This window comes from Lemur catta, chromosome 5 (genome assembly GCF_020740605.2).
Source record: "Lemur catta isolate mLemCat1 chromosome 5, mLemCat1.pri, whole genome shotgun sequence".
Taxonomy (NCBI): domain Eukaryota; kingdom Metazoa; phylum Chordata; class Mammalia; order Primates; family Lemuridae; genus Lemur; species Lemur catta.
Window position 1 is genome coordinate 27095144 of NC_059132.1, and position 17156 is coordinate 27112299.

Consider the following 17156-nt stretch of genomic DNA (forward strand, 5'->3'; position numbering starts at 1 on the left):
ATCAAATGATCAAAGTAACCCAAATAATGGTACAAGTAAAAATTAGGTGTTCCCTCATAGATCGCCCACAGATGAACACAGCATCACTTCTGTGTATTCCAGCTGAAGATGTATAACCTAAATCTAATGAAAAACATCAGGCAGATGTAAATGGAGGGAAATTCGACAGCTATCTTACTATAATCTTCAGAAGTTTCAAGTCATGAAAGGGAAGACCAATCAACTGTTCCAGGCTGAAGAGAACCAGAGAGTGGGACAACCAAATGCAATGTGTGATCCTTTTGCTATAAAAGACATTTGGGTGCAATTGGCAGAAATTGAATGGAATATGTAGAGGAGGCAGTAGTAATGTATCAATGTTAATTTCCTGATTTCAGGTTTGTACTATGGTGATGCTGAATGTCCTTGTTCAAAAGATACACAATGAAGTATTCAGGGGTAATTGGGCATCATATTTATGATTTAATGAAGTCCCAAAAGGATTTGGTTAACACTCTGGTAATAATTCATTGAAGAGGAATGAAAAGGGTAAGAATGTTATTAAGAAGAGTAAAAGCTGGGCACTGTGGTAAGCACCTGTAGTCCTAGCTACTCAGGAGGCTGAGGTGGAAGGATCACAAGAGCCCAGGAGTTCAAGTCCAGCCTGGGCAACATAGTGAGACCCTGTCTCAAAAACAGAGTAATGAAGTATTAGACATTACCACCTAGAGTGCTTTTAACTAACAGTGTATATTTTAGTCTGTCCCTTTTTATTGTGATTCCCATAGGCAAAAAAAGTATTGAATTAGAGAAGAAACGACTCTCTCAACCTAAGCCAAAGCCCAAAAAGAAAAAGAAGCCCACCTCCAGAGTTCCTGTAAAGCTGGATTCGATGGATGGGAATGAAGAAGAGAGCATCAAGGAGAACTCGGGACCTGTTGAGAATGGTGTGTCAGACCAAGAGGGGGAGGAGGAAGCTCAGGAGCCAGAGTTACCCTGTAGCCTCGCTTCAGTGGGTATGTGGCAGAATCCCGTGCTTCCCTAACTCTAGGATTTCGTAGTTATGTCTGGGAAACTAAGCTGGGTCCTCACTCAGTTTGAAACTTCTGTCTCTGACCTACCTGTTTTCCCAACTCTAACTTAGCTGCATCTTTGGTGCCCTTGGAAACTGCATTCGTTTTTTTATTTAAAGCTTTCTAAGTCTCTAAAATAAACACCTTTGAAGTTTTAAAGAGGATCTAGTGGATGATTGAGATGAAAATAGTAAGGTTCTGTAGACAAAATCTTTTAATCAACTTGGGCAGGGTAAGACCATGGGGCAAAGTGAAGCTAGAGTAGTATGTACATAGAAACTTACATGGAAAAGCTTTTAACAGCACTACATTGTTAGCCACGTTTATTGAAAGAAACCACTGTCCCTTACGAATGTCTGACCTAGAAGCTCCCACCCCTGGGGGAACTTGCACGTTCTCATCCCTACTACCTAAAGTTTTTTCCTGGCTTCTCATAGAAAAAGAAATTATGAATGGTTATTAGATTCTTCCAGTCAGTTAAGCTGTAGATTTCTCACAGTCAGTTAAGCTCAGATTTCTCACAAAACAGCATTCTATCACTAATTTATAATAATGTGATCTATTTCTAGTTTAAAGAGGAAAAAAATGTTATTGGGTAAAATTTTAGCACTTTATTATTCTTTTATGTATTTACCTTAAACATCTGGTACCTGTTACCCATTAAAATGAATGATTAGCAGACAGCATACATAGAAGCAATGACTCATGCTTAATTCTAAAACAGAATTTTTTTTTTTTTTTTTTTTTGAGACAAAGTCTTGCTCTGTTGCCCGGGCTAGAGTGCTGTGGCGTCAATCTCACAGCAACCTCAAACTCCTGGGCTCAAGCAATCCTTCTGCCTCAGCCTCCCGAGTAGCTGGGACTACAGGCATGGGCCACCATGCCCGGCTATTTTTTTTCTATATATATTTTTAGCTGTCTAGATCATTTCTTTCTATTTTTAGTACAGATGGGGGTCTCGCTCTTGCTCAGGCTGGTCTCAAACTCCTGACCTTGAGCAATCCACCCGCCTCGGCCTCCCAGAGTGCTAGGATTATAGGCGTGAGCCACCGCACCCAGCCCTAAACAGAATATTTTGATGTGACAATTAAAATGACCAAAATATATGGTACAGGAGCATTCCTGACCCTCCCCATCCCAAAGGATAGCTGTTAGACCCATAGTTTAGGTAAATAAAGAGCTATAAGGCTAATGGATTTATCTTTTAAACTCATCAAAATGCCTTTCTAGCTAGGCGTGGTGGTACGTGCCTTTAATCCCAGCTACTTGGGAAGATCACTTGAGCCCAGGAGTTCAAGTCCAGCCTGGGCAACATAATGAGACCTCATCTCTTTTTAAAAAAAGAAACAGAAAAAAGAAGCCTTTCTATCACAAAATGGCTGCACAAAATGTCCTTCACCCCTGTGGATCAACAGCTTGTTTTTTAAAAAGTTTGTGTGCTCAGGATTGTGACTGCATATCCCATATACTTAATATTCTCTATTAGTAAAGTTATTTCTTGTTAGTGTAATTAACTATGCAGTTAGTACTTTGTGATCTAAATAGGTAAAAAATGCTTTGTCACCTGATCACAGTTTGGGAACTACTAGGCTTATGGTATAAAGTTGAGGAGGCTAGAATCTTGTAACTTCTCGTTAGATAGTCAAAGTTCTAAGTAATAAAGACTCCTGAAACACAACTAGTTGGTGAGGTGGGGAAGGAGATACCATTCATGCTTCCTTTCCAATGTGCTTTATCTTGTATGTTTTGGTAATAGATAAGATTGCATTGCTGAGCCTGCAGTAGCTCTTAATTTTTAAAAAGAAGTACATTCTATATATAGTTTTTATCCCAAACCTTTTTCCTTTTTTTTCCCCCCCATGATGTAGTTTCTAGAGAACCAGTGACCTGCACTCCAGTTTCCTCGGGCTTTGAAAAGTTAAAAGTCACCAATAATAACAAAGTCACTTTTCTGAAAAAGGAGCCACCTAAAGAGAAGCCAGGTTGGTATCTAGTAATTAAAATACAATGTTTTGTTAAAGCATCCTACAGTATTACATGCAACTGAGAATTCAAAGGTGTATGGTTTTTGTTTGAGGTGCTTTTTTAGGTTTTAAATATCTGTAGTTGTTTTGATTGTGTTTCAATTTTGGGTCATGTTTTTGAACATTTTTTTAGCATTTGATGAAAGATTTTGCAGTTGTTGATATTGCATCATGAATGTTAGCAAGGGCATTTTTGTGTGTATTATGAACATTGCCCGCAGCTAATTTATTTGAAAGTTTCAGTATAGGAGTAGAAACTTCCTGTGGCCAGTAGTATCCCTCTAGTAGGTTACATTCACACAGTAGACATTCCATTTTGTGTTTCTGCTCTGCTCTCCTTCAGATGGTCTATACTTTTTTCACATTTCAGAAGCCTTAGTCAAGAAGAGAAAAGCTCGTTCCATGCTTCCACTGAGTACAAGCCTGGACCACAGGTCCAAAGAGGAGCTTCATCAGGACTGTTTGGTACTAGCATCTGCAAAACACTCAAAAGGTATGAAAATACTCTTTCTTGGGCCATCCATGGCCTTTTGGGAACTGGCATATAAAGGGCATTTACTTATTGTTAAATGAACGAGCAAACAAATGTCTAAAATTGTTGTATTTTTATGTTCCCTTCCAGCCTTCCCTCCCCACTCAAGACCCCCAGGCCCTGCTGCCAAACTCCCCATTCTGACCCATCAGCACTGCCAATGCCTTTGAGATGTAGTGCTCTGTTTTTATTGTTCTAAAGCTAGTTGCTTCCAGCCATCTGTGTGCCAGAATTTTTCCCCATTGCACAGTGTCTTTATGGAAAAAAGAAAATTTTTTTTTCCTCATTGAAAATATACCTATGATATGGCAATTCCTTAAAAAAAAAAAGTGGTAAAAGTTTTTGTTTTGGAGGAAGTTTCATTATGAAGCATTTTTTGATTTTTGTTTTTGAAAGCCCTAATTTAATGCCCACTATTCTGATATTTGAGCAACTTTTTATTATTTTTATTTTTACATATTGAAAAGGGATGCACATGATAAAATGAAATTGGAACAGTATAAGAAGAAAGTAAATCCCCCACTGGGCACGGGGGCTCAACACCTATAATCCCACTGACTCAGGAAGCTGAGGCAGGAGGATCACTTGAGGCCAGGAGTTCTAGACCAGCCTGGACAACATAAGGAGACCTTGTCTCTAAAAAAAAAAGATAAAAATAAAAAAAGTAAATCTCCCTCCCAATCCTACATTTCTTTCCCCCATTCACTGTCTCCCCCGACCCCAACAACAATGACCACTATCTTGGATTTCCATTCTTGGTTGTATCTTGTGAATTTTGTACTGTATTGTATGTATTACATAATCAAACTATTATCAGTTTCTTGTGTCTCACCAGGGACGTTTTATGTTTTTTATTATATATAAAGCCTTTTTGGAGTTTTGAGATGACTTCCTATAACTTACACAGCTAACCACAGGTAGTTTTACATTATGTCCCTTATTGAAAAATAATTGACTTTTAAAAAGCAGAGAATGAATCAATATTCATTCTTGTGGTAGGTCCCCAGTGAATATTAAGGACGTTGTTTTACTTATTAATGTTGTTTTGTTTGTTTTTTACAGCATATAAATATGTATTGAATTTTGGGTTGGCTTTTAATGTTTTCTTTTTTTCCCTCAATCTTTCTTTGAGCAAACTACAAACTAAATTGTCTTAATTGGATTTAGCTAAGGCTGAGCTTTAAAAAGCCTTAAGTATTTTAATATTTTGTTGCCTTTGAACTTCAGGGGTGGTTAAACAAGGGTACAAAGCTCTGATTTTCCCAGTGTCTGAAGTGGGTGTTCCAGACATACATTTAGAAGTTACTGCACAGAAAACAGTAACTAACCTATGTAATGACCTTGTCTGATTTTGTTTATCTTTTTAAATTAACAGAGCTAAATGAGGACGTGTCTGCTGATCTTGAGGAAAGATTTCACCTGGGGCTTTTCACAGATAGGGCTACCCTGTACAGAATGATTGAGATTGAAGGTGAGACAAAACCGGTCAACATAATTGCATCCATCTTTATAGTTTCCTAGTATTTTGTATGCCCCTCTTTTATGGCTGCTATCCTTTGGTACTATAATGGTTAGTTTTACACGTCAACTAAGTTTTGAGCTCTCTGACTTACGTATTCCTAATCAACTCTTGCATCATCATAGAATCCTAAACTCATACTCTTCAGTCTGAGTGCAAGTGAAGGTGGGTAGGTGGACAAGTGACCAAGTGGGCTTCAGGCCCCATTATAATCAAACTCTGGTAGGTGACTCACCCATCAGTGAGTGACTACCTATTTTAGAAGTTTATTCTTCTTTTATCCTGCCTTTTTTTCCCCAGAAGTCAGTGAAGACAGATGTTTCTGAAACATCTTGCAAACATTCTCTCTCTTTTAAACAGGAAAAGGTCATTTGGAAAATGGCCACCCTGACTTATTTCACCAGCTCATGCTTTGGAAAGGAGATCTAAAGGGTGTTCTCCAGACTGCAGCAGAAAGAGGGGAGCTGACAGACAATCTGGTAGCTATGGCACCAGTGGGTATGTTTTTTTCAACAAAAGCTCTATCATCTCTAGGATACATCCACTAAAGATGGCTCTTAGTAGTAGCAGTCTTAAGCTTGAAATCATTTACAAATATAGTTAGAGACAAAGCTGATTCTGCTTGCAGTGACTAACTAATAAATCAACCCAACCCCCAAAAAAGGCAGGCCACTTACATCTTTAATGGCAGATGCTTAATTGGTGAGAACTTCTCAAAGAACAATTTGGCCATGTCTGATAAATTTTAAAAGGCAGTGTCACACATCTGTAGTCCTAGCTACTCAGGAGGCTGAGATGGGAGGATCACCTGAAGACAGGGGTTTAAGGCTCTAGCATACTATGATCATATGTGTGAATAGCCAGTGCACTCCAGCCTGGGCAACATAGCAAGACCCCACCTCTTAAAAAAATGCATGTAATCTTGAGCTCACAAATTCTAATTATAGAAATTTATCTAACTGTGCTCACACATGCAAAATGACAAATATACATGGACTTTCATTGCAGCAGTATTTGTAGTAGCAAAAGATTGCAAGAACCTCTGTGTTCATCAGTAAGAGACTGGCTACATCATGTACATTTATACAATAGAAATCCCTACAGTTACCAAACAAATAAGGCAGGTCTGTGCATTCTGACATGGATTAGAGCTCCAAAGTGTAGTAAGTTAAAAGAATTAAGGTGTAGATGTACAACAGAATATTTACTACTCATTTGTATTTACACAGTAATGTGGTTGTATATTCACAGACTATTTCTAAAGGTTTCAAAAGAAACTGGTATTGATGATTGCCTAGAGGGAAAGGAATTTCAGTGAGGTGTGGTGGGAGAGTACCAGGATAACCAGGAAACATTTTATATACCATGCTCAGGGCTTTTTTAGCCTTTTAGTCAAGTATGCTACATATAGAGAGAGAAGTACACAGATCATGAGTTTACGATGAATTTCACAAACTGAATACACCCTTGTAACCAGCTCCCATATCAAGAAAATTAACAGTACAAACACCCTGGAAGCTCCCCTCAAATTCCCTTCCAATCACTGTCTCTCTCCACCCTAACAAGAGTAACCACTATCCTTGACTTCCATTCCTTTTTGTATCTTTTGAATTTTGTACTATTTTGTATGTATTACGTAATCAAAGAAACAGTTTACATTTCAGAATGTGGATGTGGGGGGAAGGTAGAGGAAACAGCTAATTGGTAATGGCCCTACATTAGTATCTAAATGTTCTACTTAATGCATCAACTATGAAAAGAAGGCATTTTTCAATCCAAATATACATGCTTTTTTTTCCCCAACTATTAATACCATCTTTCATTTTTTCAGCTGGCTACCACGTATGGCTGTGGGCTGTGGAAGCTTTTGCCAAACAGCTGTGCTTTCAGGATCAGTATGTCAAGGCTGCTTCCCACCTACTTTCCATCCACAAAGTGTATGAAGCTGTGGAGCTGCTCAAGTCGAACCATTTTTATAGGTCTGTATGGTACTGGAGTTGAGCCAACAGTCGGATATAATGTGAAAATAACCTAAACTTCTTTGTTGTTGAAGTAACACCAGTAGAGCAAATAGCATGAAAACAAATGAACAGCTTGTTAAATTCTTACACAAGGAACTCCATTTTTAATCCCCACCTATGAAAGGAAGCAGAATCTTGGCAGCTACCCCAGAATTTCTCCATGTACCCCAAGTTTTTTTTTTTTAAAGAAATATATAAAATTCTAGATTTAGTTGAAAAGCCTTTTCCCAATTCTGTCCTCGTCCCCTCTTCTCTAGTGTAACCACTCTCCTGAGGTTGGTATGAATCCTTACTGTCCAAGTGCTTGTGCTTCCATATTATATGAAGTACCAATAAACAAAAGGAGAAAAATATTTCTTATAGACAACATACACTTGAATCTTGCTTTATCGAGACTGACAAAAAACTTTTAAATTGGAGTGTTTAGACCATTTACATTCAATATAAATAATGTTGATGTGGTTGATTTAAATCTACCATCTTGCTGTTTGTTTTGTTTGTCCCATTTGTTATTCATTCCTTTTCTCTTCTTTTCCTGGTTTTTTTTTTTTTTTAACCAACTGAGCATTTTTTAATTTTCAGTGTTGACTTACTAGTTATATCCTTTGTTTATTTTTTAATGGTAATTTTAGGGTTTGTGATGAGCATTTTTAGTTTATCAGAGTTTACTTTCAAATAATATTGTACCACTTCTTATATACAACAGTATACTTTTCTTCCTTTTTGCTATTGTTATCATATATTTAATATGTTATACATGTTACAACCTCACATTACACTGTTAGTATTTTTGCTTTAAACAATTGATTATCTTTTTAAAATGATTTTAATGATTTATAAATATTTTTTATTTGTACCCACAAGCTTATTATTTCAGCACTTTTCATTCTTTTATATAGGTCCAAGTTTCCAAATTCTATTAATTCCTTCACCTGAAGAACTTCAACTTTTTTTTTTTGTAGTGCATTCTGGTGGTGATAAACTCCCTCAATTTTTATTTGTCTATAAAAGTATATAATTTCATTTTCATTTTAAAGAATCTTTTTACTGGGTGCAGAATTCTAGATTTGAAGTTTTTTTTTTTTTTTTTTTTTTGAGACAGAGTCTCACTTTGTTGCCCGGGCTAGAGTGAGTGCCGTGGCATCAGCCTAGCTCACAGCAACCTCAGACTCCTGGGCTTAAGCGATCCTACTGCCTCAGCCTCCCGAGTAGCTGGGACTACAGGCATGAGCCACCATGCCCGGCTAATTTTTTTGTATATATATTTTTAGTTGGCCAGATAATTTCTTTCTATTTTTAGTAGAGACGGGGTCTCACTCTTGCTCAGGCTGGTCTCGAACTCCTGACCTCGAGCGATCCACCCGCCTCGGCCTCCCAGAGCTAGGATTACAGGCGTGAGCCACCGCGCCCGGCCTGAAGTTTTTATCTTTCAGCGCTTCCAAGATGTCACTTCATTATCTTGGCTTGCATTGTTTTGACTTGACTACTACATTTATTTTTTATCTTTGTTATATATGTATGTTTGTGTTTTTTCTTTGACTGTTTTTAGAACTTCTCTGTCAATGATTTTCAGCAATTTGATATGATATGCTTTGGTGAGATTTTCTTTTTGTCTGTGTTGTTTTGGTTTTGTTGTCTTCCTTGAGAGAGTGTTGAACTTTGTTTTGGCAAGTAGTAAAGTTATTTGTGGATCAGCTTAATTGTTTCATGGCTTTTTAAGCTTTGTTAGGGCAGATTTAGAGAAATTCATATTCTAGAATTAGTTTGGCCCTCCTACCTTCAAATGCCTTGGTACATGACACGTCAAAACTCAGATGTTTCCAAGCCCTGAGTGAGCCGTGGGAATTGTTCAGCTCACAGTTCCCTAATTAGCCTAAGAGTTCCCCGTTTAGCCTAAAGAGTTTCTTACATACATGTGGCTTTGTATTTAGCCAAAGACTCAATGGGATCCCCAGGCAGAGTTCTGGAGATCTGTCTCTGGACAGCTTCTTCCTTCCTAGTATCCTGCCCCTCAAATTTCAGTTGTTTCCTGTCTTCAAATTAGTGGGACTACTGAGGTGTTCTGCTGGGGTTCTCCTTAGGAAAATGGCTTTAGGCAGAAAGTCAGTGTCATGATAGGGCCCACATCGTTTTTCTTTTCTCTTAGGGATGATCCTGCACTGCCTGTTGTCCAATGTCTGAAAAGAATTGTTTCATACATATTTTGTCCAATTTTCTAGTTTTATGGCAGGAGGGTAGTTTTGGTCCCAGTTACTCCATCATGGCTACAAGTGGAAGTCCCAAAATCCTTTTTAAATATTGCTCTCTATAGATTAGTTTAATCTAAAACACTTGTTTTCCAGCTACAACTTCATGTTGGCTGCAACTCCGAAGTTATATGTCACTTGGAAAATATTTGTTCACTGAGTTATATAGATCTTCCAAATGTTAACATATTTCATTATAAAATATTTTTAAAAATCATATTCCTTGGTATCTCCATCAATCTCATCAGAAAATTCTAGTTTTGGGGGTGCTGTCAAGCTCAAAGTGGCAAGTACAAGTTTTCTAAAATTCTAATTTTCACTGGAGGGGCTTAAATTTTTTTTTTTTTTTTTTTTAGAGAGAGGGTTTCACCATCACCCAGACTAGAGTGTAGTGGCATGATCATATTAGCTCACTGTAACCTTCCAATTCCTGGGCTCAAGCAGTCCTGCTGCCTAACCTCCCAAGTTGCTAGGATTATGGGCTCGAGCCACCACACCCAGCAGAAGGCTTAACTTTAATCATTGGCAACAGATATGTTGTTTTCCATGAAGTGGCAGGCTTGCTTTGTCCATTTTTTGAGAAAATGTCTGCCAAATACCCAGTACTATGTAACTATTATTTATCTGTTAGTCATTTTTTGAGAAGAAATGAGATTCTATGAAAAAGCAGCTAGTTCAGCTTAAAGTTTGTTTGTGCAGGTTTTTCCCAGAGACAACCAGTGTACTTTGGAGTGCAGCAGAGAACACAAAATGCTCTTCCCATTTTGTCACATGGAATATGAAAGTGATATGGACTTGAGGGATTCAGTAGAGTTAGTAATTTTTCTACTGTTTCACTGAGGACATTCGCCTTTTTTTTTTTTTTTAACTGTAAGAGCCTACCTTGATTCTTGCTCACATTCAAGGAGTTTTACCCACCATTGCTTTTGCACAATCGGTGCAAATGTCAACACACTAAAAAAAGGGCAAATAACCTCTTAGCATTATTACTAAAAGAGTTTTAACCTCGGGAATCTGCAGACTACACTTTAAGAACTGCTCACCTAGGTGAAGAAATGAACGCAGCATGTGTTTTTAATTTGCCTATGTAATGCAGGAATATAGTTCGTTATAGGAAGTTGGAACACTGAAGACAATACAAAAGGAACAGTCCTATCTTGCAGTCCCTCCTAGGGCGTCTGACAGAGGAGCTTTTACAAATTGTCTGAGGTGTCTGTTCTTCCTTTTAGGGAAGCTATTGCGATTGCCAAGGCCCGGCTGCGCCCAGAGGACCCAATCCTGAAGGACTTGTACCTCAGCTGGGGAACTGTCCTAGAAAGAGATGGCCATTATGCTGTAGCAGCCAAATGGTAAGCCTGGGGGAGACAGGGGTACATCCAAACATAAAACTTAGGCCAGGAAGAGCAGGACAAGAATAAAAGTAGTAAGTTTAGGCCAACTGTGGTGGCTCATGGCTGTAATCCCAGCCACTGAGGAGGCTGAGGCAGGAGGATCTCCTTAGCCAAGGAGTTCGAGGTTGCAGTGAGCCATTATCGTGCCACTGCACTCCAGCCTGAGTGACAAAGCAAGACCCTATCTCCAAAAGAAAAAAAAAAAATAGTAAGTAATAAATTTAGAGATGGAGGTAAAGTGGCTGGAAAATAAAAAAAGATCTGTGTATTCAACCCAGTTTCCTAAAACTCACAAGATCTACCTCCTGATTTATTTATATAAGTCACCATAACTATTCAAGAAAACTCAGTAGCAGACTCAGAAATTACACCTGTTTTTGATGTCTTATACCATCAAATAAGAAAAATGAGAGGGAATGACTCCTCTATTTGGGTTCCTTATGTCCTTAACCCACTTGATATTGTTTCTCATACACTGCACTGTGCTGGCCTCACCTTCACAGGAACAACCAGAGGCAGTGACACACCTGGGACCCAGGAAGGCACATGCAGCAAAGTGGACAGAAAGAAATGATTCAATCCTCTGGGGGATGGGAACAGAAGATTTGTTTATGACACTTTGTTTGGGTTTTTCTTTGTATTATAGCTATTTAGGGGCCACTTCAGCTTATGATGCAGCCAAAGTTTTGGCCAAAAAGGGGGATGCAGCATCACTTAGAACAGCTGCAGAGTTGGCTGCAATCGTAGGAGAGGATGAGTTGTCTGCTTCTCTTGCTCTCAGATGTGCCCAAGAGCTGCTTCTGGCCAGGAACTGGGTGGGAGCCCAGGAAGCCCTGCAGCTGCATGAAAGTCTACAGGTCAGTCTGTTATTTCATCTCCTGCTATTTAAGAAAGAAGGGTCTCAAATTCTTTCCTAGTCAAATCCACGTGAATAACCCAGTTGCACACGCTATACCAATTTGGCAATTATCCTTAGAAGTGTCCGTCAAGGCCTGGCCATGCTATCCCACTGAAGTCCTCTGGCTTGTTAGTTGCCATATTCAGAGTAAGAGAGAATATGGTCATCCACAGTAATGCCCATTGCTTATCAGTTTGTACAAAACATCTATGAATAGACTTTAGTCAGCCCAGCCCCTGGGTTGGCAGTCTAGGATTTCTTCGTTGATGTCATCAGCACTGTCTTGAAGAGAGAGAGTAGTTGACCTCTAACAGAAATCACAGTGCTCTGCTTTTACCACCCCTCTTAACTATAAGCTATTTTTAAAAAGTGGGGGTAAATAGAAATGTTTTGTTTCTTAGATGTTTATTTGTTCCCATCTGGTTAAAAATGAGTAACTTACCACTGCCTTTTTTGACACATCAAAATTAACATTACTTTTAAAGCATTGGCTCTCTCACTCTCACCTGGTTTCCAGAACATGTAAACATTTGGTCCATTTTAGATGACTTTGCTTGTCAGCTACCAATGTGAGATTTTAAGTTCTTCTTTCCCTAGCAGGGTAACTGGGCCTAAAGGTAGTTCCTAGCTGAATATTCAGAGTACAAGGAAAATGCTAGGTGGGGAGGTAGCTTTCTGGGAACAGCAAAGTAAAAATGGAAGCAAAAATAGTACACCCTGAAAGATAGTACCACTGGGTATATTATTTATAAAATGACCAGATCTAGAGAGATTTTAATTTATCTACAACCAGAAGAAACTTTCCAGAATGGTTATTTAGGATTTTTTTTTTCTCTTAAACAACATCCTTAACAAAGCAAGAAAACCTATAAGCTTATGCTAAGTATTCTGATAAAGGGCTATTTTGGCTATATGCATCAGAGACCCTTCTGAACTTAACTGAGAAAATACAGAGGTACACAAGGAATCTTGTGGCAACTGAAAATCCAGCAAAAATAAAAGATATTCCAGGCCTTTTCACTGTGTTTCTGTTCTCTACCATCTGATTTCTTCTCTTAACCCTACCTGAACATGGCCCTTAATGTCTGTCCCAGCTCTCGGTTCTACAAAGCCTGTCTACTCCAGCCAGCACCTTTGGCCCATTACATTTTTTTTTTCTGTGTTCTTGAGTCTGAGGTTTGGCCAGGGAGAAAGAACCTGATAAGCCCAGCCCTTCTTTTCACAAACTGGGCCACAAGCCTTAAGTGGCTGGCCTATATGGGGCTTAAATTACAGTGGGTAGGGCTGTAGTTAGGGTTCCATGTTATAAAAATGATTTCTTGGTCTCCAAGGATAGAATTCCTCCCCCAAAAACACACCTAGAAAATGTCTATCAGATCATCCTTTTTTGTCCCCCTTACACATGACTTAAATTGGGCAAGCAGCTCACTAAGGGGCTTTGGTTGCTGCAGAAGCAAAGGGGAATATGTTCAAGAACTGGGGGAAGCTCTCTGGACAATCCAAGCTCTTTTCCTGTGTAACCGTTCCTCTTTGTTGTTGGGATCCAGGGTCAGAGACTGGTGTTTTGCCTTCTTGAGCTACTGTCCAGGCATCTGGAGGAAAAGCAGCTTTCAGAGGGCAAAAGTTCCTCCTCCTCTTACCACCCTTGGACCACAGGCACCGAAGGGCCCTTCGTGGAGAGAGTGACTGCAGTGTGGAAGAGCACCTTCAGCCTTGACACCCCAGAGCAGTATCAGGCAGCCTTCCAGAAGCTGAAGAATATCAAGTATCCGTCTGCTACTAATAACACCCCCTCCAAACAGGTACCCCATCTGCAGCTGCTTTTAACATTAGTCAGTCAGTAGTAGGCCTTCCTTCATCTACCTCTAGTGTAACAAAGGGGGGCCCAGGCAACCTGGAAAGATCCCTTCAGACTAAGTAAAGCCCTTTAGCTTTGAAGTTAGTCTTCAATCAATATTCACGTTTTAAAAACAGTCCAAAAATACAGAAAATAAGTACTTATCAACCAGAATTAACAAATGTTCATATTTTGTCAGTTTTGCTTTGTAGGGTTTTCTGATTTTGTTTTATATATTCGGTTGAGGTTTGTTTTGGGGTTTTATTTTTGTTTTTGGTTTTTTTGTTTTATTTTGTTTTGTTTTGTTTGATAAAAACAGTATGATCAAGTGGAAGTCCCTCTTGTTCCCTTCCTCAGCTTTGTTCCCTTTCCCGAGCTCACCAAAAGCATCTCCTGTGTCATACTGTAACTATTATTTTGCAGCTTGCTTATTTTAGTGGTTATTGTTTGTAAAACCTATCCATGCTGAGACAAAGAGATCAAGTTGGCTGATTTTAACTGCTCTGTCCATCTTATAAATACACCTCAGTTTACCTACTTCTTGTTTTTAAAATGAAGGAACATTGTTATATTTATGAGGAATAAGACTTGTCAAACGGTACACTTTGGAAAACAGTCTGGCAGTTTCTTATAAGTTAAACATACACATGACCCAGCAATTCCCCTACCTCGACATTTCGCTCAAAGAAATGAAATCAGGTGTCCACACAAAGACTTCCACACAAATATTTATAGCAGCTTAGTCCACAATAGCCAAAAACTAGGAAAAACTCCAATGTTCATCAACCAGCGAAGGGATATGCAAACTGGTTTGTCCATACAATGAAATACTCTACTGTGTAACAAGCCAAGGAACAAATTACAGGTACACGAATGATATCGGTGAATATCAAAAACATTATGGTCAATGAAAGAACCAAGACACAAAGACCACATACTTTATGGCTCCATTTATATAAACTCTACTAGAAGTTTCTAAAACAAGAGACAGAGTGGAAAAGCAGATCAGGAGTGGGGTGAGGGGATTGCAAAGGAGCACATGGGAATATTTTCAGCTGATGAAAATGTTCTATATCTTGATTTTGGTGATAGGTATAGAACTATATATGTTTGTCAGAACTTAACCAAACTGTCTACCTAAAATTTATCAATTTTATCTTAATTATACTTCAGGTTTTGTTTTTTAAATCATAGCTTTTAGTTCCAGAAACTCACTTTTTGTTTTAATTAAATGCAAATGTCAAGGCATTTTCTCAGAGTGAACAGACCAGTGTGTTCCTGCGCGACCAGATGTGAGAGTTTCTGGTGAGGACGCAAAACTGGGTAGAAGAGATAAGAGGACCTTTCATAAACGAGAAGTGTGTATAGTTGTTTCCAAGTGCAGCTAATGGGAATAATCTGATGTCACCCTTGGTGCCTGCCATGGGAGGATGTTTAACTGAGACTCTGGCTCCCTTCTCCAGCTCCTGCTTCACGTTTGCCATGACTTGACCTTAGCAGTGCTGAGCCAACAGGTGGCTTGTTGGGATGAGGCTGTGCAAGCGCTGCTTCGGGCCGTGGTGCGGAGCTACGACTCGGGGAACTTCACTGTCATGCAGGAAGTGCACTCAGCCTTTCTCCCTGAAGGTAAATGACCCCTGCCTCTGCCTGGGGCAAACTCATTAATGGACAATATAACTACCACACAAATGGTGGGGTGCTGGGGGTGCCTAGGTTATTAAAAGGTAGAGATTGGCCAGTTACGTCATTTCAGTAGAAAGTCTGAATTATCTTACCCAAGCTTTTAAGAGCTTAGCTACAATAACTGCTATTCTCCTTTACCTGACCATACCCACCTTACTGCCTCCTGTCCACTTCCATATAGTCAGTTTAAGAGAGAGAGAAATAGGAATGGAATCACAAGTTAGTAAGACTAGAAAAGCACAACAAAAAGATGGACATTCCTGGAGCTGCGTGATTAGTCGCTGAACTAAATCACTTCAATTTTTCAGAGACACAGTGTGATCTTACCTCAGTGTGGCCCCAGAGCCTTCAGTAGGATGGATGGAATACTTTTTCTATCACGCTTTGAATGACTCCTGACCTGTAGCAATGAGAATATTGTCCCAAGCCAGGAAATGTTTAGCTCCAGATGGCTTTTGGGGAAAAGCACATGGTCTCATGGATCACATTGCTGTCCTTTTTCTTGGGGTCTGCCTCTTGAGTGAGAGGAAATAGAACATGAGAGTAGGAAGCCAAATTTCTGACAGATAAAGAGATGCACAACCCAAAATCCTTTTCTTCTGCTCCTAGGCTGTGACCACCTAAGAGAGAAATTGGGTGACCATCAGTCCCCTGCCACACAAGCTTTCAAAAGTCTGGAGGCCTTTTTTGTTTATGGGCGTCTGTATGAGTTCTGGTGGTCTCTCTCCAGCCCCTTCCCCAAATCCAATGTCTGGGTAAGGGCTGGTCACAGCAGAACACCGTCTGTTGAGCAGAGCCAGCAACTGGACAGTGCCACCACTGAAGGAAATGAAGCTTCTCAGCCAGAGCCAAGCAGGCCTCCAGAACTGAACTGGACACTCACAGAAGAAAGTGAGCGAATGCTGAGTGCTTGTAAGGAACTCCTTTCAGAAAAGCATGCCAGTCTCCAAAACTCACAGAGAACTGTTGCCGAAGTCCAGGAGACCTTGGCAGAAATGATCCGCCAACACCAGAAGAGTCAACTTTGTAAATCCACAGTGAATGGTCCTGACAAGAACGAACCTGAGCAGGAAGCAGAGCAGTCCCTCTCTGGTCAGAGCCAGTGGTGAGTACTGAGTCAAGTACAAGATGGAATGAAAAGTATCCTGCTGGATTCTCATGTAATTAGGTCAAAATAAGTACATGATTCTATTGATCGGGTCACTTGGAAGCAGCATAGTGTAGTGATTAAGATACAGGCTTTGAGGTCAGATGTGGATTCTAACCCTGGCCCTCCTGAGTGACCTCAGGCAAGTTTTTTAATATCTCTGGGTTTCAGTTTCCTCATCTATAAATGAGGGTACCAACTCCTACCTTGAGGGTTTGGGGAATAAAACAAAACCACATATATTGTTAGTAACAACAACAGTAATGTAAAATCCTACCATTGTGTCCTAAGTAGATTCTCCAAAAAAATCAATCATGTAACGTGGAGCTGCCTTACTGCATCATTAATGAAAAACATTGTTTCTCGATTGTTCTGTACTATTGCAAAGAAATACACAAAAAGGGTAGTGTACAAAACTGCACACCGAACTGAGAAAATCCCAAATGATCAGAATGCTCTCACTTCCTAATCACTTCCATTGAAAACAGGCACTCACTCTAGCCTGGGCAACAGAGTGAGACTCTGTCTCAAAAAAAAAAAAGAAAAGAAAAGAAATCATGAGTCAGAGATTTGAGAAATTTCTGTAGCAAGCTGACACTCCTAGGCAGCTTTTAGGTTTGCTTTCTGTAACAAAAAATGCTAAAAAGTTCTCTGACCCATGGGCTCCTATCATTTGGATCATAGGACCCTTTTGAGAAGCTCAACACACTCTGCTCAGAAAAATTTGCATCCACAGATCCCCATGGTTAGGAGGCCTGGCTCTATTTGACCATTCCCCAGAGAGTTCCAGACTTTCTGCACTTGGC

The 17156-nt window shown here is 39.6% G+C and overlaps 1 protein-coding gene across 3 annotated transcripts in view; it reads left to right on the forward strand.

The window, feature by feature from the left end:
• GEMIN5 (gem nuclear organelle associated protein 5) overlaps positions 1–17156 on the forward strand; it is a 43205-nt gene that overhangs the window by 21923 nt on the left and 4126 nt on the right. For all 3 annotated transcript variants that reach the window (XM_045551296.1, XM_045551299.1, XM_045551297.1), the window contains exons 16-26: positions 768–995; positions 2921–3034; positions 3447–3569; positions 4984–5079; positions 5488–5625; positions 6959–7106; positions 10624–10743; positions 11432–11642; positions 13231–13485; positions 14984–15146; positions 15813–16308. In XM_045551296.1, the coding sequence (XP_045407252.1) occupies positions 768–995; positions 2921–3034; positions 3447–3569; positions 4984–5079; positions 5488–5625; positions 6959–7106; positions 10624–10743; positions 11432–11642; positions 13231–13485; positions 14984–15146; positions 15813–16308 (2092 nt within the window). The remainder of the gene's footprint in view (positions 1–767; positions 996–2920; positions 3035–3446; positions 3570–4983; positions 5080–5487; positions 5626–6958; positions 7107–10623; positions 10744–11431; positions 11643–13230; positions 13486–14983; positions 15147–15812; positions 16309–17156) is intronic.